The sequence below is a fragment of the Labeo rohita genome, unplaced genomic scaffold (genome assembly GCF_022985175.1).
Source record: "Labeo rohita strain BAU-BD-2019 unplaced genomic scaffold, IGBB_LRoh.1.0 scaffold_552, whole genome shotgun sequence".
In the NCBI taxonomy this organism is placed as follows: domain Eukaryota; kingdom Metazoa; phylum Chordata; class Actinopteri; order Cypriniformes; family Cyprinidae; genus Labeo; species Labeo rohita.
In genome coordinates, this window is record NW_026129475.1 from 14,545 (window position 1) to 38,171 (window position 23,627).

Consider the following 23,627-nt stretch of genomic DNA (forward strand, 5'->3'; position numbering starts at 1 on the left):
GGAACACATCTAACTCAGCAAAATCAGGACGTGCGTTTATAGACACATTGTTTATAATGGGGTTTATGGCCATTTTACACACATTTTGCATAAAGAAAAATAGCATATTCTATAATTCTATTTCATAAAGTTGTGAATTATCTTTATATAAAAATTGGTATAAAAATATAAATTGATTTGTGATAAAAAAAAAAAAAAAATCCCACTGTTTTTTTAATTTTATGTCTATTAATATTTTTCATTTTTTATTTATTTATTTTTTTATATGACTTTTTAAAGTCCTGGTGTCCTCTACAGAGGATGTAGCATAACATATGAATCAAATGTCATTTTTCAAAAATGTTCTTTTCTTTTTTTCTCTTGTAATGTAACAATGTAATGACATGAAAATGTATTAAAATCACAAAAAAAAAAAAAAAAAAACTTATTAGAATCCCTGGTAGTCAAGAGGATATTGTAATTTGTTGCATTTTGTGTATAATGTTGTTTTATATCAGTTTACATGAACAATGTTATGTGTAAATGTTACTGGATTCGGATTGTCGCATATGTTCACTTGCAAATCAGCGGACATTTGAATGAGAGACTGTGAAAAAGGACTCTGAGAAATGCATATTTATCAGAGTGGTCTTGGAATCGTCATTTTAAACGAACTAATCAAAGAGTTCTTACTCTGTACAAACCAGTGCAAAGTCTCTCAAGAGTTGTATAAAATCTTTAAACCCATTAACAAAGTAAGCATGTTGCCTGAATACAAACATACAACATAATTTATTGAAAAAAAAAAAAAGTTTTATTTCCGCAGTGAGAACTGAAAAACCTGGTGTTTTTCATGTCATAACAGTGGTTTTAAAGCTGCATGAATTAAATTTGTACTCAGCAAGATCATCTGTAGAAGCTGTACATGAGAGTTTTAAAGCTACACTGCTGCCTTCGTGAAAACAGATTAATTCTGAATTCAGACGACATATCAGTTATATATATTTACATCCGATGACAGAGACAGATTTACTTTAAAATAGCAATAAAAAGAACACAATATGCCATCTACAGATAGTATATTGTTACAAGGTTTTCCAGAAATCAAATATTTAAAAAAAAAAAAAAAACACACACACACACACACACACACACATAAGAATGAATAATTAAAGCTCAAAAAATAGTATTAAATAGCAAACAAGAATAAAAACATACATGCTTCAAGTTTATCTTGAGATTATTTCTGAAAAAAAAGTACAAGTATGACAATAACAAGCCATCTTACAGTGTAGCATGCCACATTAAAACATAATATGATCAGCATCAGTGTGAATGGTGAAACTGTTACATCAAACTGTTACATACTTTATAAGGAATGAAAGCATGTTTTTCTATTTATGCCAAATCAAATGAAAGTCTTTGTCTCAAAAGCGCTTGAGTGTTACAGTGACTATGAACTACTGTTGTTTTCAGGTTTATCTTTTAAAAGAACATCTGATCCAGTTCCTTCACCAGCATTAGCATCTGTGAGAAAACAGAGAAATTAAAAAGAGAAAAACAAAGTCTTAAATCTGCAATGATACAGTATTGTGTTTTAAAAATGCTGTATTCACAGTTTGAAATAAATTTACTAATGAAGCCATATTAACACATTAAATGCTGAGTGTTATTAACACAGAGTCAGACCTCCATGTTGTATCAATTAAACTATTTGTTTAAACAATTAAGCTTTTGAATAATTGCTAAAAAAAAATACACTCTTATTTGACCAATACATGTGATGTACAGAGTCCTAGGAGTGCCACTTAATACATTTACTTTTTAATAAAAACAAACAAACAAAACAATTTTTTGTGTTTTATTAAATATCACTATTACATCCACACTCAATTGCTTCTTATGCAGACTGGTTCCTTACTTTCTGAGTCAATAAAATTACAATTTGCTAGATGGGATAGATTTTTTTTTTTTTTAGCAACATTAGTCTGTACTGAACCACACTTACCCCTACGGCTTTCTAGTTTAGAGATCTTGTGGCGATGGTAAACGACACCAGCAACAGCAGCTGCAGCCATTGGCAGAACAACAGCAACAACAATCCCTGCTACAGCAGCTAAAGAGAGACCTGGCACTGTAATGATAAAGAGAGACAGTCATTAGTGTGAATGTATGTCTGATCTATAATAAACACTAGAAATATCAGCATTATATAACCTGAGTAAAGATCTGGTAGTGTAATGGTAAACTGAGACAGCCATTAGTGATTACAGTGCACTCAGGGGTGACCGTTAAGACAATTGTTGCAACATTAAAGGAAAGGAAGGAAAGGAAAGGATGTGACATGAGGCCAAGTATGGTGACCCATACTCAGAATTTGTGCTCTGCATTTAACCCATCCACGTGCACACACACCCGGAGCAGTGGGCAGCCATATCACTATCGCTGCGGCACCCGGGGAGCAGTTGGGGGATTGGTGCCTTGCTCAAGGGTCTCAAGGGTATTGAGGGTGGAGAGAGCGCTGGTTATTCACTCCCCCCACCTTCAATCCCTGCTGGACCTGGGACTTGAACCTGCAACCTTTCGGTTACAAGCCCAAATCCCTAACCATTAGGCCACAGCTAAAAATTCTTATGCTGAACATGTTATTGCTTTATCATGAGTTATATTTTTCTTTTTCTTATTAAAATTAACCATGTTTTTTGGAGGATTGATTACAATCCAGTATGGATGCCTGTGATCTTTGGGCCCTTAGACGGCACTGTATCACAAACAGGAATGCTACTATAATGGAAATCACAATATGGGCTCAGGAATACTTCCAGAAAACATTGTCGGTAAACACAATCCACCAAAAAAAAGTCTATAGGTCAAAAAAGAAGCCATATTTAAACATGATCCAGAAGGCGGCAGGTGTTTTCTCTGGGCCAAGGCTTATTTAAAATGGACTGTGGCAAGGTGGAAAACTGTTCTGTGGTCAGACGAATCAAAATTTGAAGTTCTTTTTGGAAAACTGGAACGCCATGTCATCCGGACTAAAGAGGACAAGGACAACCCAAGTTGTTATCAGCGCTCAGTTCCGAAGCCTGCATCTCTGATGGTATGGGGTTGCATGAGAGTGTGTGGCATGGGCAGCTTACACATCTGGAAAGGCACCATCAATGCTGAAAGGTATATCCAAGTTCTAGAACAACATATGCTCCCATCCAGACGTCGTCTCTTTCAGGGAAGACCTTGCATTTTCCAACATGACAATGCCAGACCACATACTGCATCAATTACAACATCATGGCTGTGTAGAAGAAGGATCCAGGTACTGAAATGGCCAGCCTGCAGTCCAGATCTTTTACCCATAGAAAACATTTGGCGCATCATAAATAGGAAGATGCGACAAAGAAGACATAAGACAGTTGAGCAGCTAGAAGCCTGTATTAGACAAGAATGGGACAACATTCCTATTCCTAAACTTGAGCAACTTGTCTCCTCAGTCCCCAGACGTTAGCAAACTGTTGTAAAAAGAAGAGGGGATGCCTCACAGTGGTAAACATGGCCTTGTCCCAACTTTTATGAAATGTGTTGATGCCATGAAATTTAAAATCAACTTATTTTTCTCTTAAAATGATACATTTTCTCAGTTTCAACATTTGACATGTCATCTATGTTCTATACTGAATAAAATATTGAAATTTGGAAATCACTGAAAAATCATTTAAATCATTTCATTCGGATTTTATTTACAATTTGTACAGTGTCCCAACTTTTTTGGAATCGGGTTTGTAGTTTACAGCATTATTAATCCTCTGGCTGCTATATGCTATAAGAGTTGCTAGCACTTAACTAAATAAACAAAGACAAAACTACAGTAGCCTATTTACAGATGAAACTGACCTGCACTTTAAGTCCTGGTCAATAGTTTTGCCTCTCAGATCCATTTCATTCTCGAGTCTCTCGCATTGATTAATCTGATAGAAACCGGTTGGCGGAGACGCGGAGCGCGCGCGAGCCGAATCGCGTTGCCAGTACAGATTAACCGATTCATGAATTAGATATTTGAATATCATCGTAATTGAATGGTGATCCACCAAATGCAGATTAAAACTAAAGTAACGAGCATGTTTTGAAAATGTAAGAAGTAGAAAGTACAGATATTTGTGTAAAAATGTAAGGAGTAGAAGTAAAAAGATTTTCTGCAGCCATTTTGGCTTTGTTGTCTTCTTTCAATAAAGTCTAATTTTGACTTCTGGAAGGATTATTTTTCAAGACAGAAATCCATTTTTGAGTATTGTCATAACTGATATAAGGTGACATCTATTAATATCATTGTGTTAAAACCCCTTAACTGTCACCCCCCACAATAACAAAGTGTTGATATCACTAATTAGAAAAACAATGTTATTCTTTTCCTGGTAAAAGGAATATCGTATTTCAAAGGTTTTTAAAAGACATTTTTACTTTGTTACCTAAAGTGAAGGAAATTCACTTCAAAATCAGGAACATCTTCTCTACAATTGTGAAAGGCTGTTGAAAAATACTTTTGGAACAGAATACATGGGTTCGTTACGAAGAATTTAAAGTTTGTTTTCTTTATACATAACAGAGATGTTATTGATTGATTAATTAATTGATTGACTGATTGATTATAGATCACAAATGATTTGTATCATCAAAAAGATTTGTTAAAATTGTCCAGTTTTGTGGCATTTAAAATGATTGGAAAAACAGACTGAGCAAAGTCTATAGAATCTAATATATTTTTTAAAACACTATAGAGAGTTAAGGTACTCACCACTAACAACAATATGGAATTTTCTTCGTAAGATCATACTGCTGTTGCTTTTGTTTACCTCCACTTCATAAACTCCAGACTGATCGATTCGGATGTTTCTGAATGTGAGATCTCCGGTCTCATTATTCACATCAGTGTTACTCCATCTTGAGTCAGCTGCGCTGTTTAAGAGAGAAATGAGGTCGCCTTGATCTCCAAATTTCCACAATATCTGATCATCTGTCTGTACTTCAGTAAAATCTGTGTATAGAGTGACAGAATCTCCTTCCATCACTGATAATGGCTCTGTCTCAACAACAAATACATGGAAGAGAACAAAAACAAATGGTTTAAAACAAATAATTCTCTAATACTGCTGTAAATCCGTCTTAAACCACACTGAAAATCTGTGAGTCAAAATCTTTAAACCTTGAAAATAAACAAATTGCACTTTTTTTCTGGGAGACTAAAATACTATTGTAGGTAAAATAATGACACTGGTATGTGACTCTGTGAAGAGACAGTCATTAAAACTCAAGATGCTGGAAAAGATGATTTTAAAAATTTTATTCATGTAGCTCAAGTGCTGCTGTCATTACAGCAACAACAACAACAACAACAAAAAAAGTTCTTAAATCCATCCATCCATCTATTCATCTATCTCATCATTTAAATTGCTATGCTGCCTAAACCACACAATTGGAAAGCACTTTCATGATCAGCAATAGCCAGGCAATTTTGTATTTCAAAATGGTTTAACTGACAACTGTTTTTACTGGAATGAGAGGTAAAGGGGCAGTGGCTCTATTACATTTATTACATCTATTACAGATATATTTCATTTTGCTCACAGCTGACTGGTCTAGAAAAGGGTGAGGAATATTTGCGAAACGGGGCCACATTGGCCAAAATATTACATTGGGCAGGCTGAGATCAATCAGAACTGTTAATTAAATTTAGAATTTTATTTTATCACAATTTTATCAAAAGATTTTTGCCTGACTTATTCAATGTATAATTTATATGCATTTGAATCAAACCTATGACATTGGTGTTGCTAGCGCCATGCTCTACTGTTTAGGCCAGGGGTGCCCAACCCTGTTTCTGGAGATCTACCTTCCTGCAGAGTTTAGTTCCAACCTTGACCAAACACACCTGTCTGTAATTATCAAGTGCTCCTTCAGATCTTAATTAGTTGGTTCAGGTGTGTTCGATCAGGGTTGGAGCTGAACTCTGCAGGAAGGTAGATTTCCAGGAACAGGGTTGAGCACCCCTGGTTTAGGCTATAGGAATGGTTCATGAAATGAGAAGATAAATTTGTATAATAAACATTTAAATATATTAATTTCAAGGACTGGCACCAGATAAACAAGTGAAAATAAAAATTAAAAAAAGTTTTGGACTGTATCTTTAATATTAACATTATGTTTATTTTAGTGTAAACTTAATTGTTAACAGAACCTTACCAGAATCTTATAAAGTTTGATACTCACCAACAACAACACTGAATTCCCTATGTAAGCTCACAATGCTGGTGTTGACCTCCACTTTATAAACTCCAGATTGATCGCTTCGGATGTTTCTGATAGTGAGATTTCCAGTCTGTCTGTTCAAATGAATGTTTCTCCAGTTTGCGTCAACAGGGCCATTCAAGTTAGCAATGGAGATGCCCTGATCTCCGAACTTCCACTGGATCTGATCATTTCTTTGTACTTCAACATCAGTGTGCAAGGTGACGGAATATCCCTCCATCAATGATATGGACTCTACTTTATCTAACACACAAGAAGAACAAAGAGAAACAGTTTTGAGAGATTCATCTTTTAATGTGGTCAGTAGTATAAACTGAGTCTAAGAACCACTGAACAGCTGTGACTCAAAATTTTAATTTAAACCTATAATTTCTTTTTTTTTTGTGATTATGTGATTTTTTATTATTTTTTTTTTTTTTCATTTTTAACTCTATATATTGTTGTGAAGATTTTAAAATGGTCATGAACTACCCTTTTATTATTATATAAAATATTATTTATTATTATAATGATATCAAGATTTTCACAACAAAAACATCATAAATTAGAAGAAATAGGCTATTGTCTGTTCTGTTTTAACCCCCTCCTCGGAACGCTTTATTTGAATAGGCATGGCGGATTGTAGACTCAGAAGTAATGATTATGTGGATTGTGTATTTGCAATGTTTATGACGCCTTATTGGATTTGCATCATGGCAAGTGTTTTTATTGGTAATGTTTTGTATTTTATCTCTATTTTATAATAATCTAGTTTGTTAAAGATGTTTGTGCCAACCGAGTTTTCCCCTTTATGTAAAGGGGGATTCATTTTGTGTCTTAGGAACCAGCCTCCATGGGAGTGCTTTCCTCTGCAGTTGTCCCAGTTTTTCCTCTCTTTACTGCATGGTTGCATGAGATTTCCTGCACTGTATGGGTATTGATTTGAGAGTACAGAGTTATTTTCATTATTCACTACACATTTTTAAAGCTGCTGGTTAATGATTTGTTCATCATGCACTTGTGGTGTGTGCTTTTAAGGCGGCGGGTCTGTGCCCCTGTGATCCTCCCCTTCTTCCTGCAGGCTTAGTAAACTCTATAGTATTTAAGAATGTTGGGTTATGATTTTAATATTTGGCTTAAAGATCTCTTAAAATTTTTATTTTTTTTGTTTCGTTTTTAAAATTTTCCTTCTTTTTATAACCATTTCAGTTGATTGTCTATCTAGAGATTTCATACTGCTTGTTAATTAAAGTGCTGAAATTCATCGTCTTTTAGTTTCAATCTTTCTGAAAATCTTGTGTATTTTTTTTTTTTTTTCTGTAAATATGCCATGGTAAAATGAAGTAACACAGAACCAAGTTCTTACTGACGCGGTCCGAAACTTCATTAACTTCACTCTTTCCTAATGTTGGGATCTGAAGAAAGGCAATGTAAAGGCAATGTGTTTTTCCACAACTTGGCACTGTACAGTGTCTTGTTGTATTTGGAGCAATCATTATTGTTTGGTTTTGAGCAGACCTGCGTTTGCATCTTGTTATTCACACTAGATGTGTGAATCGGTGGGCAGCTAATTAGGCAGCAATGCAGAAGCAGGCATTGATCTTCTTAACTACACTATTATGTTTTTAGACTAATGAGAAAGTTTTGAGTTCTTAAACTTAATGTTTTTTTTTTTTTTTTTTTTTTTTTTTTTTAACCCTTTGAGCGGTACGGTCCCACATATGGGATTCTATTTTCTGTGCCCCTGGGAGTACGGTCCCACATATGGGATTTAGAACGTTCGGTAACGTCACGCAACTGCCAAATTCAAACTGTGTTTTCGCGCGTTGGCTGGCGCTGAGACAGAGAGAGACACTTGCTGCGCTTGTCATATAATCACAATTGTGCAGTGTTTTCAACGACTTTACGTTTATTTTAGGTTTCAGGAATTTAAATACACATAAGTACTAGTAAAACAATACATTTAGAGTTTGTAAAATACACACTGATGTCTATGGAAGCAGCAATAACAATCCATTTAACTATAATTTGCCGACGTGTTTGATTTATATCAGATCCACATAATGTAAGTAATGATATAATTCACTCCATTCCTTTCCCAGTTCACCAGCTACTTACTTGCATGTATTTCGGGAGTAACTGGTGAATTTACGTGCTGTAAATCCGGCTGACAGGAGTCTCTGAACGGCAGCGCGAACAAACATGGCGGCGCCCATCTCACGTTATAGATCACGATCCAGATCATTTATAAAGGTTTTAAAACGGTAAAATACACTCATTTACACGTATTCGTGAATCGGAATATCAGATAGTTGAAGACATGGTAAGCAAGTGTGTGAATATTTTGAATAAAAAAGGAAAAACGAAATAAAAGCGATACGTCTGTCATATAGCGCTATAGTGGCTGCGGTGTCAATCATGATGCGTCGCCATGGAAACAATAAAGGGAACGTTCTAAAATAACGGTCGCCTAAAAAAAAACTCACTCTGGGGTGTCAGATAGAATATTTTAAACTCACCAGTGAAAGGATGACCTCTTATATTTCGAAATATCAAATGGGAATTTTGGTTTCTCAGTTCATGATCCCTTTAAGTTTAAAGTGCCAATTAGTTTATCTTATGATAGGGTTGGATAATTTATAAATAAATAAATAATGATTAATCATAAAAATTAATGTTTATGTTATTGGTCAAAATAAGCTTATGTGTGCATATGTAATGCATTAACGGTATAATGCAAATAATATGTAATTCACATTATTGAAAATCAAGCATAGCGTCAGTTCTGGCAGGTCACGTTAGTCAAGCTCGCATCAGCTGACTCACAGCTGATCCACGTCTACCTAGGGATGCGGCACCTATCATAGCACCCATATGGATCCTTCAGTATTGTCACCAGCTTTCGCATTGCTCAATAGAAAATTACCCTCCTCCAACCCCAACTCCTCCTTTTGTTCAGTCAGGATTCTGCCTTCTGATTCTCTTTTGAATTTGACTAATTTAAAAATGTTTACATTAAATCCTTGAAATTCTAAATCAAGTGAACATTGATGATATCTGCAATACATTTATACTGGTTCTGTTCTGTTCTGTTCACCCCTTATTGTGCTCTTATTGCTGCTCTCTCTGCTCTTATCTATGCTAGGCTGCACGGATGCACAGGGAGTTCTTGCCCAGAACAGAACCATACCGCCAATCCAAACTGTATGCCAATTGTCAATAGTCTTTGACAATAGTGGTACTGTCACAAGCGCGGTCTCTGTGGCTCCTCCCGTCCCGCGCCAGCGGGAACCCTCTCCTGAATACTGACTACATTTCCCACAATCCCGTGCCTGGGGCCACTCTCTTCCGGTTCCGGGTCTCGCGGTTCACATCCGCTCTGGCGGCCATTTCAGCGTGCCTCGCCGGCGCGCTCATTGCGAAGTTTTGTTGGTCATGCCCTCAATCCTGAGCGTTATTTATCGGACTGCCTTTACTGTTGTCAACCGGACTGTTACCCCTCTTAGTGAACCTTTGCTGCCTGCCTTTTGTCGACCCTTGTTATCCCCACGGACTATTGCTCTTGATCGCTGCCGGCCCCGACCCTTTGCATGGACTCTGACTACCCCTTTGTATTTACCTTCGTTGCCCCAGTCCGTTGTTGTTGACCCTTGCCTGTTTGATTTGTCCGATTTCAATAAATCGTTGCATATGGATCCTACGACTCAAGATTCGTCATTGACCGCGTCACAGAAAACTTCGCCGCCTTCGGATCCAGCGACGGTTTCACAGTTCGCGTCGGAGATGTCTGCTCAAGCTACCATGCTAACCCAGCACCAGCAACAGCTAGATCGGCTCACCGCCCTGACGGAGCAGTTGGTGCGAGCGGTCCAAGGATTACAGGTAGCTGCACCTCCCGTCGCCACTTCTCCACCTTCACCTGCACCAACCCCAGCGGTTCAGCCTGTCGCCGCCAGCCCTCGTCTTGCCTTCCCAGAAAAATTTGATGGAACAGCAGACAAATGTAAGGGATTCTTGCTTCAATGTACTCTGTTTGTTAATCAACAACCCAACCTTTACGCTACGGACGAGAGAAAGATAGCGTTTGTTTGCTCGCTTCTGACTGGAAAGGCTCTCGAGTGGGCCACCGCGGTGTGGGACCTCGGGCAATCCACTTACCCCACGTTTGCTAATTTCCTCGTAAGCTTTAAGGAGGTCTTCCAACCTGCTCCCGAAGGAAGCGAGGCGGGGGAGCAGATCATGGCGTTGCGGCAGGGACGCCGCACGGCCGCCGAGTATGCTCTGGATTTTAGAACACTGGCAGCGCAAAGTGGATGGAATGACGGTCCTCTCAAGTTGCATTACCGCAAGGGACTCAACACGGATCTGCAGGTGGAGCTTGCCTGTCGTGATGATTGATTCACTGAATCAATACATCGACCTCTCCATCAGGATCGACAAAGTAATGCGGTCTCGCAAGCCCAGCCGGAGTCTCCCTGCCACGTTTCTGCCACAGCCGTCGGCTACCGCTAACCCTGAGCCTATGCAGCTGGGAACGACAAGACTCACCATCGAGGAGAGGGAGCGTCGACTGCGTAACAACCTCTGTCTCTACTGCGGACAGGCGGGTCACATCCGCGCCACCTGCCCGACTCGTCCTCCACGACCTCCCACCTCGGTGAGTGCTTCTAAAGCCTGTTTGAATCATTGTGAGATACCCGTAACGCTTAATTCAGACGGCATATCAGTCCCGACCAAGGCTCTTATTGATTCCGGCGCTGCCGGTAATTTTATTGACAAGGACTTTGTGCATGCTAATCGTCTGCCTGTTCTGTCTTGTGTTCACCGTGTGGCAGTGGCCGCCCTTGACGGGAGACCATTAGGGACGGGCCGCGTCAGTCACGTCACCAAGGACCTCACCCTCCGTGTTGAACCTGGTCATCAGGAAACGATCCGGTTCTTTGTGATAACCTCACCACAGTCACCCCTCATCTTAGGCTATCCATGGCTTAACCGTCACGAACCCACCATCTCCTGGACTAGAGGAGTCATCACCCACTGGTCTCCGCACTGCCTGGAACACTGCATCCACCCAACTCCTCAAACACCACCCAAACCAGCCACACCTCCACCTTTCAGCTCCATCCCAGTGGAATACCAGGACCTGCTCGAGGCATTCAGCACAGTCAAGGCATCTGAATTACCACCTCACAGGCCAGGGGACTGTGCCATTGATTTAACACCGGGGGCGTCACCACCTCGAGGTCGTGTTTTTCCACTATCTCAACCAGAGACCCTGGCTATGGAGAAATACATCAAGGAGGAACTAGCAAAGGGGTTCATTTGTCCCTCAACCTCTCCTTTCTCAGCTGGTTTCTTCTTCGTGAAGAAGAAAGATGGAGGTTTGCGGCCTTGCATCGATTACCGTTCCCTGAATGAATTAACCATTAAGTACCGATACCCTCTACCCCTCGTCCCGCCAGCTTTGGAACAGCTACGGTCTGCAAGGTACTACACAAAGCTAGATCTTCGCTCAGCTTATAACCTGATCCGCATCCGAAAAGGCGACGAATGGAAGACGGCTTTCTCCACCACCTCGGGTCACTATGAATACCGGGTGATGCCCTTCGGCCTGGTCAATAGTCCGTCTTATTTTCAAGCCTTTGTTAATGATGTCTTCAGAGATATGCTGAACCGTTGGGTCATCGTGTACATGGACGATATTCTGGTCTACTCCAACTCCTATACCGAACACGTCCAGCACGTCAGGTCAGTCCTCCAATGCCTTGTCCAACATAAATTGTATGCCAAGGAGGAGAAATGCCAGTTTCATCAGCAGAGTATTGCCTTTTTGGGGTACATCATCAGCCCGGAAGGTGTGGCTATGGATGAAGCTAAGGTCAGGGCCGTACAGACCTGGCCCCAGCCCAGGACCCTCAAAGAGCTGCAACGATTCCTAGGGTTCTCCAACTTCTACCGAAGATTCATACGCAATTTCAGCTCGGTTGCCGCCCCACTCACAGCCATGGTCAAGAAGGGCCAAACCCGTCTCACCTGGTCACCTGACGCCCTGAGTGCCTTCCATGAACTTCGGCGGAGGTTCACCACAGCTCCCGTCCTCCGTCACCCAGATCCTCAGCTACCCTTCCTCGTAGAAGTCGATGCCTCAAGCACAGGGGTGGGGGCTGTGCTTTCTCAGAAACAGGGAGTACCTCCAAAGACCTTCCCCTGCGCCTTTTTCTCCCACAAGCTCAGCCCAGCCGAAAAGAACTACGATGTGGGTAACCGTGAGCTCCTCGCTATTAAGCTCGCACTAGAAGAGTGGAGGCACTGGTTGGAGGGGGCCTGTAATCCTTTTGTCATCTTGACTGATCATAAGAACCTGGAGTACCTCCGATCGGCCAAGGTCCTTAACCATCGACAAGCTAGGTGGGCACTCTTCTTTACCCGCTTTGATTTCACCATAAACTACCGTCCTGGGTCCCAAAATCTCAAAGCTGACGCTCTATCTCGTATACACGAACCTAACCATGCCATCCATCCACCAGAGTCCATCCTTCCAGCGTCCATAATTGTCGCACCAGTCACCTGGGACGTCATGACAGAAATCACCGAGGCCCAGGCCCAAGACCCGCCTCCAGCAGAATGTCCTGACAACCTCACTTACGTACCCGCAGAGCTTCGCTCACGCATCCTCTCCGAGGTTCACACCGCTCCCAGCTCGGGGCATCCAGGTATTGAGGCCACACTCGATCTCCTACACAATCGTTTCTGGTGGCCCACAATGCGCCATGACACCGCAAGCTTTGTCAAGAACTGTGTCACCTGCTGTACCACCAAGACCCCACGTCAGTTACCCGCAGGCCTGTTGCAACCCTTACCTGTCCCCAAGCGCCCCTGGTCCCACATAGCCGTGGACTTCGTCACAGACCTCCCTCCTTCTCAGGGTCACACCACTGTTCTGTCTGTGGTCGATAGATTCTCTAAGGGCTGCCGCTTCATCCCTCTCCCGAAGTTACCCACTGCCATGGAAACTGCTGAGGCCCTCTGCAATGCTGTATTCCGCTATTACGGCCTCCCAGAAGATATCGTGTCTGATCGCGGCCCTCAGTTCACCTCCCGCCTCTGGTCAAACTTTCTCCGTCTTCTGGGAGTAAACGTAAGTCTGACGTCAGGATATCATCCGGAGGCCAACGGCCAGGTTGAGAGGCTGAACCAGGAGTTGACCCGGTTTCTACGCTCGTACTGCCACGACCACCAGGAGGACTGGAGCCGTTACCTCCTCTGGGCCGAATACGCCCAGAACTCTATCCGTAAAGCATCCACTAACTTAACACCTTTTCAGTGTGTCCTAGGGTTCCAACCTCCTTTATTTCCCTGGTCAGGAGAGCCATCTGACTTGCCCGCGGTCAACTCCTGGTTCCGACGGAGCGAACAGACCTGGAACCGAGCCCACGTGCACTTGCAAAGAGCAGTCCGCAGAACCCAGGCCCAGGCGAATCGTCGACGTCGACCCAACCCGACCTACGAACCCGGCCAATGGGTCTGGCTCTCGACCCGGGACCTGCGCCTCCGTCTACCTTGCAGGAAACTAAGCCCCAGGTACGTGGGTCCATTTAAGATTGTACGTCAAATCACTCCTGTATCATTTAGACTTGCTTTACCACCCGAGTACCGCATCTCACCAACCTTTCATGTTTCCCTGTTAAAGCCCGCTGGCCCCCCGGATGGGGGGGGGATCCTAGACGAGACCGCTTCGCAGAGACCAGCCCCCCTGCTCATCGATGGCGAGGAGGCCTACCGAGTCAACACTCTACTGGACTCCCGACGCCGGAGCGGTCGCCTACAGTACCTGGTCGACTGGGAGGGCTACGGCCCCGAGGAGCGGTCCTGGGTGCCCGCCGAAGACATCCTGGATCCCTCCCTCACCGTGGACTTCCACACTGCTCACCCGGATCGGCCAGGGCCCCGACCCAGGGGTAGACCCCGGCGTCGGTTGCCTCCTCGTGCCAGGAGGCACTCGCAGGGGGGGGGCTCTGTCACAAGCGCGGTCTCTGTGGCTCCTCCCGTCCCGCGCCAGCGGGAACCCTCTCCTGAATACTGACTACATTTCCCACAATCCCGTGCCTGGGGCCACTCTCTTCCGGTTCCGGGTCTCGCGGTTCACATCCGCTCTGGCGGCCATTTCAGCGTGCCTCGCCGGCGCGCTCATTGCGAAGTTTTGTTGGTCATGCCCTCAATCCTGAGCGTTATTTATCGGACTGCCTTTACTGTTGTCAACCGGACTGTTACCCCTCTTAGTGAACCTTTGCTGCCTGCCTTTTGTCGACCCTTGCTATCCCCACGGACTATTGCTCTTGATCGCTGCCGGCCCCGACCCTTTGCATGGACTCTGACTACCCCTTTGTATTTACCTTCGTTGCCCCAGTCCGTTGTTGTTGACCCTTGCCTGTTTGATTTGTCCGATTTCAATAAATCGTTGCATATGGATCCTACGACTCAAGATTCGTCATTGACCGCGTCACAGGTACAAATGTGTCTCGTTATTATTGTGCATTAAATGCCTGTTCATTTGATCATCTTAACTGTTGATTGGCATCACAGTGTCAAAATATGGTAATTATATACATAATTGTAGAATCTAGTAGAATCTTACAACCTTATAAAAAGTTTGAGATACTTACCAACTGCAATATGTAATTCCCTGTGTAAGTTCATAATGCTGGTGCTGAGCTCCACTTTATACACTCCAGACTGATGAGTTTGGATGTTTGTGATAGTGAGATCTCCAGTCTGACTGTTCAAATGAATGTTTCTCCCGTCAACAGGACCATTGAAGTCAGCAACGGGGGTGTCTTTATCTCCAAACATCCACTTTATTCGATCATTTCTTTGTATTTCAGTAACACCAGTGTGTAGAGTGACAGAATCTCCCTCCATCACTGATATTGACTTCACTTTTTCTGACAACAAGCAGATGATGAGAACAAACAGGAAAAGTTTTAAGAGACTGACAGAGTGACTCAGAATCTAACACCTTAACATCCCTTAAACTGCTGAAATCATCATGTCATGGTTTCGGTTTTATACATTAGAATTGACTGGCTATTTATAAGTGGGCATTCCATACTAAAATAGAGCCAGATTTGAATGTGAGTTGCTACAAATGCACATCAGTTTTTTGAAAAGTATTGTATACTGGAACATCAAACTGACACTATTATAATGTGATCTATTATGTAGTCCACATGTTTTCTGTGACTGTTTTAGTTTGTCAAGTTCGGGTTTGAGCTAGTTAACAGGTTACTTCCACTATCAGATCATATCTCAATACTTTAGTAACATCAGTACATAAAGTGACAGAATCTCCCTCCATCACTGCCACTGACTACAATAAACACACCTGGTGAACAAATAGGAATGGTTTAAAACAGATTACTCTTAGGCTGCAAGTCATTATAGTATATACACTTTTAAATGTGCATGTACTATGGGGCAGAAATGCCTGGGACCATGAAAATTTGTGACTTAAAATTTAGACTCTCAATCTTTTCTGGCAGCCAAAATATTGAATACTTTCTTGAAGTACCCTGCAATTTTAAGTTAACATTTTAAAAATGTAACAAAACAGTTGCATGTTTTTTATTTTTATTTTTTGTTGTCTGTTAATGATCTATTTACTTGCTTGCAGTTAACCAAAAAATATTTTGTTTAGTAAGTGTTTTAAGTTATTTTAAGTGTTTTATTTTTTAATTTAACATGATTTTTGATAGGTTTCTTTGACTAACAAACCACTTGTCGTTCCATTACAGACCCATAAATGCTTATGACCACCACTTTTGTAAACCCTGGTACAGACGGTCAGATGTTCCACTGATTGCTTCCACTGAGGCTCACTGGAACATGTCAAATCATGTTGAAGAACAAGATCAAATTCTGAGTCTGTGTCACTTTTGAAGACTAACACTGAATCTTTATTTGAAGACCTGTTTCCACAACTACTTTCTTGATTAATAATAATAATAATAATAATAATAATAATCAAATCAGGTTATCTGAACACACAAGGAGAACAAACAGGATTTTAATGTGGTCAGTTGTATGAACAGCTGTGACCCAAAATTTGAATTTAAACCTGAAAATAAAAGTGGTTTTGTGATTATGTGAATTTTTGTCAAATTTAACTCTATAGCCTATATTGCTATTAACATTTTAAGTTTAAGGTGGGCAATTAGTTTTTCACATGGGTGATACATGTTGGATAACTTATTTACGCTTTTTTTTTTTTTTTTTTAGCAAAGTTATCAGGAAATCACAAAATCTGCAATGTTATTTATTAAGTAAGTGTCCCTGTACAATCGCAGATATGATAACATCTTGCTCTAAACATCTGAGGAACTTAAATTAGTTCAAACAGGATTTTTTTTGTGTATTGTTGTGATTATTCCAATACATCTTCACAGACAGTTAATCAACAAAATGATCACACTGAGTTACTTACCGTGAACAGTAACACTGAATGTGTTGTATATGATGTCAGCGCGGCTCTTAATCTTTAGTTCATAAACTCTAGAGTCTGTGGATTTGATGTTTGTTATGGTTAGAGATCCAGTCTTCTCATCCAGCTTCAATCTGCCTCTAAATGGTGCTTCCTCATTCCCAGGTACTGAGATAGTAGTGTGTTCCTTATCAATCTGTGCTATGAAAGTCTTATCACCTTGAATCCTCCACTCCAGCTCATCCGCTCCCTGTGTTTCAGTATCATTGGTGTTTAGAGTGAGAGAATCACTTACCATCACTAATACTGACTTCACTTTAGCAGCACCAAACACACCTGGAGAAGAAAAACATTTTTAAACAGACATTATACTTGTAATGCTGCAAGGATTTCCATATACATATGCTCCTAAACCCATATTAAAGGCCTACATATATGTATTTAACTGTAACACTGTAACAGATGTTCATTCCATTTACTAAACAATTTACACGAAATAAACAGTTTTGCAAAGAAAGAATTGCAGTTATTCAGGATCCCACAATTCAGTGCAGAATAGAACAGAAAAAACAGTGAAAAAGTATGTGTATGCGTCACGAAGATCACATGCACACAATAACATTTACAAATACACAAATCTGAGTTTAAATTAAATTAAAAGTATTTCATATGAATAGTACAGAGTACTACTGGAGCATAGCCTAACACTTTTTGGCTCTCATTTTTGTTGTTGACAATAATTTCTGAACATTAAAGTTTTTCCTCTCTGTCTTTCTTCACCTTCCTCCAAATAGAATTAAAAAAAAGTTAATTAGGTGAATACATAAAATAAAATGGAATAACAATAATTCTAATAGTGGGGCACATTGCAATGCAGTGCTAAACATGACATTTAAATCTGTCTAGTGTCCTTTGCTAGTTAGCAAAGCATTACCAAATCTATTCAAACAGCTAAATTACAGATTTAAGATTAAAATAATAGCAGATCTGTAAAAAAATTTCCCTAAAAACGCTAAAAACTGAGTTGAAAAATTAACTTTTGTAAGAAAACCCATGTAATTTTTTTCCTTGCCCAGCTATGATCCACAAAAACTTTTTTTTTTTTTCTTAGGTCCACATACAGCAAAGAATGACAGGCATGTGATGGTCCAGATCTGCATTACAGGCAAGGGTCACATATGGACCATAACTGGTACAAGTCAGTTAATAAACCATAACTGGCCTTGAACTGTGCCAGTTTTAATAGTGAAATGTTTTACATTCATTTACAGACCAGAATGAATTGTAACACCACCAAGACATTAACTAGGGAAATGTCGAGGTGGCAGTAGAATTCCAAAAAGAAATACTACTACTACTACTACTACTAATAATAATAATAATAAACAGATTTGTTTTAAGAAAGTAATAAATGGAATAGATAGATAATAAAAGTAATTGCAATAGATCCCATACCCACTAAATTACTGAAAGAATTGTTACCTGTAGCAGAAGAACTGCTTCTCAATATTATTCACTCATCGTTATCTTTAGGCCACGTCCCAAAACCATTCAAGCTGGCGGTTATTAAGCCCCTTATTAAGAAACCACAAGTAGACGCTACTAAACTGCCAAATTACAGACCCATTTCTAATATTCCGTTTATGTCTATAATTTTAGAGAAAGTTGTATCTGCTTATCTGTGCTCCTTCTTGCAAAAAAATGATATCTATGAAGAATTTTGGTCAGGTTTCAGGTCCCATCATAGCACAGAAACTACACTTAAAGAATAAAATAAAACTAATGACTTGCTTGTTGCATCAGACCAAGGTTGCATTTCATTGTTTTACTTGATCTTAGTGCTGCGTTCGACACTATAGTTCCCCTTCAGTCGTTTACTACGACATTACATATGGGAACTCGCCTGAGAGACCAATCATCTCTGAGCCTTATTCAAAAGGCCAATGAACATTGGCGAGTGGTATTTGTATGCCGAGCCACTCCCCCGTACATACGGGTATATAAGATGGCGGCATGCAACCACTCATTCAGATTTTCGCTTCGGAGCCTTCTATGTCCGAGCCCTTCAAGAAAAAAAAAAAAAAAAAAAAAAAAAAAAAGAAAAGAGTTCCTGACAGAGTTATACTCTCTCCGCTGGCGTGCTGCCAAAAGAACTAAAAGAGCTGTTTCTAAAAGAGCGTTTGGCAGCCGCCAGCAAGATCCTGCGGGCAGATACAAGCCTTTGCATACCAGCGAGCAGCCCCCATTTGAGTGCACAGTTGTGCCGCGGTTCCTCCCTGGGCAAACCGGGATTCTAAAAGAGTAAATTTCTCACGGCTGTGGAAGACATTTTCCCGGTATGTCTTTCCGGCCGTGCGCTTTTGCATGTGGAAGTTTCCTCGCTTCGCTGGACGGACATGATCACTGCCTCACGTGCCTGGGCCGAGAGCACGCTGAGGCAGCTTTCACGGATGGTTCATGCATCCATTGCGAACGCATGACCACGGCCACGTTAAAGTCCCGCCGCTCGTTCGCCAGTAGGCTCCTCTCGTCGACTTCCCGCGGTAAGTCGTTGAGCCGTCAAGGTTTTTCGGCTACCGCGGCGAGGCACTTGGGGGACGTCCAGGTGACTGTGCAGAATGCTCCGCCGGCCAGCAAAGCCCTGTGGACTTCTGCACCACCGCGTGGTCCCGTCGAGTTGCCAAAGCAGTTCGCTTCCCCTCACGCTGGGCCGAGTGTCTCCTTTGGCGCTCCACAGGAGGTTGAGATGTCTGCTGCAGCATCAGAGGGAGAGTCGGAGGGTGAAGCGGACGGCTCGGCGGGTCGGCGGGTCGGCGCCCCCTCTGCGGTCGCCGCCCCGTCTGAGGAGGACGCCGAACTGTCGGCTATGCTCCTCCAAGCCGCCAAGGAGATCGGTCTGGAGGTGCCCAAAACACCTCCGGCTGATCCTTCGAGGCTGGACGATTTTTTTGGGGTATATTGAATATATTGAATTACTTTCATTCCACATGTAGAGATCTCATGTGCTCCCCCCCCCACAACTCCTGCTTCAGTAACAACTGGCATCCCTGTGAGGCCCCTCTATCGGCCCTCAGGGCGTTGGGAAGGTTATGTTCATATCCGTCTGCTGACACGTCCGCCTGTCAGCACATGGGTCTGTGCGTAACGCGGCGTCAAGGTCGTGGCCTGTTCCATGGGTCTGTTCCCATATGTAACGTCGTAGTAAACGACTGAAAGGGAACGTCTAGGTTACGTAGGTAACCCTCGTTCCCTGAAGGAGGGAACGGAGACGTTACATCCCCTGCCACGACCCTACATCGCGCTGATGCCGGGCTGCAGTTCGGCTCCTCAGCAAAAACCTGAATGAGTGGTTGCATGCCGCCATCTTATATACTCGTATGTACGGGGGAGTGGCTCGGCATGCAAATACCACTCGCCAATGTTCATTGGTCTTTTGAATAAGGCTCAGAGATGATTGGTCTCTCAGGCGAGTTCCCATATGTAACGTCTCCGTTCCCTCCATCAGGGAACGAGGGTTACCTACGTAACCTAGACGATCATGACATACTAATACATCGACTACAAAACTATGCGGGTGTCAAGCGTCGTGTGTGGGAAGGAGTCACAGGGACGAGGAGATATATTATAAACTTGCTTTAATAAGATAATCCAAACGGGAACAGGAACAAACTGGAACAACAGGGAAAACACAATCCAACACGACGCAAACTAACATTTGGTAACATTTGCGACAACATGAGAACGGACAAAAAACAAGGAACTGAACCAACTTATATAAGAGTGCTGATCAGACAAGGACAGGTGAGAGCAATTAACCAATGACGTGATAACAAGCAACGGAACAGGAAAGACCAAATAAGGACACAAGAGGGCAAAACCAACAAAACAGTCTACCGGGGTGTGACATTACTCCCCCCTCCCGTAAGGCGCGTCTGTCCATCTCGCTCCCTAAGGTCACAAAACTCTGGACTGTTGGTAGTTCCTAGGATAGCAAAGTCCTATAAAGGAGGTAGAGCTTTTTTTGCATTTGGCTCCCAAACTCTAGAATAACCTTCCTTATAACGTTCGGGGTTCAGACACACTCTCTTTGTTTAAATCTAGATTAAAGACACATCTTTTTAGCCAAGCATTCAAATAATGCATCTCATAAACTTTTCCTGCAGTTATATCTGATCAAATGTTCATTATTAATCTTTTAGCTCTGGTTGAACAAATCTTTCTTTGCTTGGTTTGAACAGCAGCTACGCTAATTATGTTCCTATTTGTTCTCTGTTTCTGCTATGGGATTGACGTCCCTTGGTAACTAGGAATTCACAAGATCCAGTCTGGATCCAGAACACTTAAGGAGAGATGATGTCAACCCCTCAGAGGACTTCAGATGATGCCAACCCTGAAACTACATACAGCACTACTGAATTTTGCTACTAATTTATAGTGTTCTTTGTCTGTTTGTTTACGCCATTAATTGATCTTTACCACACATCTCTGCCATATGTACATCAACTTGACACATCACCACTAGTAAGCTACTACTAAATATATTGTAAAAACTTTTGTTGTAAAGTTGCTTTGCAACCATATGTATAATGAGAAGAGCTATACAAATAAATTTGAACTGAACTGAATTGAATTTGAATTTGAATTTAATCAATACTTTCATTTAGTGTCCATCCAAAATCTGACCAGATTTCACTTGCACATACTAACAAAAAGATTAAAAAGAAAAAAAAAAAAAAAACCATAGATGCTACATTATTGACTACACACACTTTGTCCTATTTGTCCTATTACTGGCTTTTAGAAGTAAAATGTGTCCTGTTTGCTTATCCCCCTCTAGTGTTCACTATCAAAATACCACAAGCACAAACAACTTACCCCTAAAATAAAACCGGTGCAGCAATCTGTCTTTATTTACAAAGTCTGGCACTACGTATATTTGTAGACATGTAATAATCGTTAAAATATTACATAAAATATATTAGGCTACATGTATAAATAAATCCGAAGTTAACAGCAAATGCGCATTTTCTTTTTCCTGTTTATATACTGAAACCGAAAGTACCGAATTAATTTGAATGTGACTCACCGTCCACGACTAATAAGACCCACAAAAGGAGAGAATGGTTCCTCATATTTATGTCACTTCTGACCACATCCAAACCGATTGACAGCAGTACAGGCTACTAATGATGGGATCGTAACCAGACCAAGTCACGTGAATTCTGCGAAGGTGGAGGGAGGATGTGTTACGTCATACTATTTCAAAGTTTCCCAAAATGAACCTAGACAGGGTTATAATGTTTTCACACAGTGAGATTTATTTGCCATATGTCATCATTGTCAGCTGTTATTGCTGTAAATTATGATTTTATAATTAATCTTCTAATTGTGACCTGTTAACAGAATCAAAACAAAATCACACAAACAACTCAATGCTGGTTTTATTTTATATTTATTTTTATCCATATAGTGATAGCATATTATTAGCACACATTACCCAGGAGCATCTTATTGCCATATTAATTAACAAAATCACAGCCTGATCCTTTTTTTGTTTGTTTGTTTTGTTTTTGTTTAATACAACTTTAATTATAATAATATAATAATCCAACTATTTGCCAGTCTTACGCACCAATAGGTTACGCAGTACCAAATTCTGACAACACTGATACAAGCAATTTTAGCTTAAAATTATATATATATGTATTTATTTATTAAATAAAACATACTTCCTATCTACAGGCCCTACTACAGGCCCTATGTACCCAGATAGCACATATACGTCTGCAAGATGTCTGTTAAAGATCATTTGATCTGGAAAGCATCTGCTTTGTACAAACATCTGACAGACATCTGTAAGATGTCAGTTTTGCATACATTCTAAATCATAAACATCTTAAAGGCATCTAATAGACATCTATTTGACATCTAATAGGAAACACTCTGACATATTGCAGATGAGCAAACACTCAAAATATGTATTATACAAAAATATGTCTTTCAGATGTAAATGTAGAGGTCAAATACACGTCTCCATGATGTATGTGTGCTTTCAGGGTAATATTCTACAAAACAACAAGCTTTAAATGGGTCATTGGATGCTAAGTTTACTTTTTCATGTTGTTTGAACATTAATGTGTGTTGGCAGTATATGTACAAATCTACCCTATAAAAATCCATGCAGTGGATTGACGTTGATTCGATAGTTGATTGACGTAAGTGTCTTACCTCAGATCAGCTGTAATAGTCCAACCTCCATTGTCTCCATGCGGAGCAGGGATGTAAGTTAGACAAGAATATCTCTGATTGAGCGACTGAGGTGTTGTGCTGCTGGATGCAATAATGAACATAGTGGTCGTCATTTACTCCCAACATCTGAGCCGCTGAAGATGCAGTGGATTACGTTTGTTTGTAAAGGGAATGAAAATAAGATAATTTACAGTGAAATCCATTTTCTCTCAGGTACATCACCAGTGTAGGCTTCATGGTGAAAATTCTACATCATTCTTGTCAACGTAGTCCATAGTTACAATTAAAATGTATCTTGATTTTATCTTGTGGTTATGTGGGGGTGGGGGGGACAGTAGGGGGTATTTTCCCCCACTCTACCCTGCACGTGTATCAAATGCACGCCAAAGTCAATTTCAGTGTATGATTAGCATGCTAAATAGAAACAGAAATTTGTGCTATTGATATGCATTTTAATGAGACCAAGCTCACGCATCAGTACATTAAAACTAAAACAATCCTTTAAAAAGGAAAAGAAGCAGGTTTTTGCAATCAGAGTTTTTAAAACCAGTAAACTCCTGTAAAGTCCAAGGATCCAGTAAGCGAAAGCATTCAAACAGTGGTTTCAAAACAACGCTAATGCAAAGAGGTGACTTAAGTCCAGATG

General features: G+C 41.0%; 1 protein-coding gene across 1 annotated transcript; it reads right to left on the reverse strand.

Annotated features, from left to right (window-relative positions):
- Window positions 1–1,131: 1,131 nt before the first annotated feature.
- On the reverse strand, window positions 1,132–21,937 carry LOC127161115 (vascular endothelial growth factor receptor 3-like). Its single transcript, XM_051103772.1, has 6 exons — window positions 21,819–21,937; window positions 16,736–17,068; window positions 14,919–15,197; window positions 6,238–6,519; window positions 1,988–2,113; window positions 1,132–1,506 (listed from the first exon to the last, which is right to left on the reverse strand). Exons 1-6 carry the CDS (start codon window positions 21,862–21,864, stop codon window positions 1,433–1,435), a joined length of 1,140 nt encoding a protein of 379 aa, XP_050959729.1. The 5' UTR covers window positions 21,865–21,937; the 3' UTR covers window positions 1,132–1,432.
- Window positions 21,938–23,627: the final 1,690 nt, after the last annotated feature.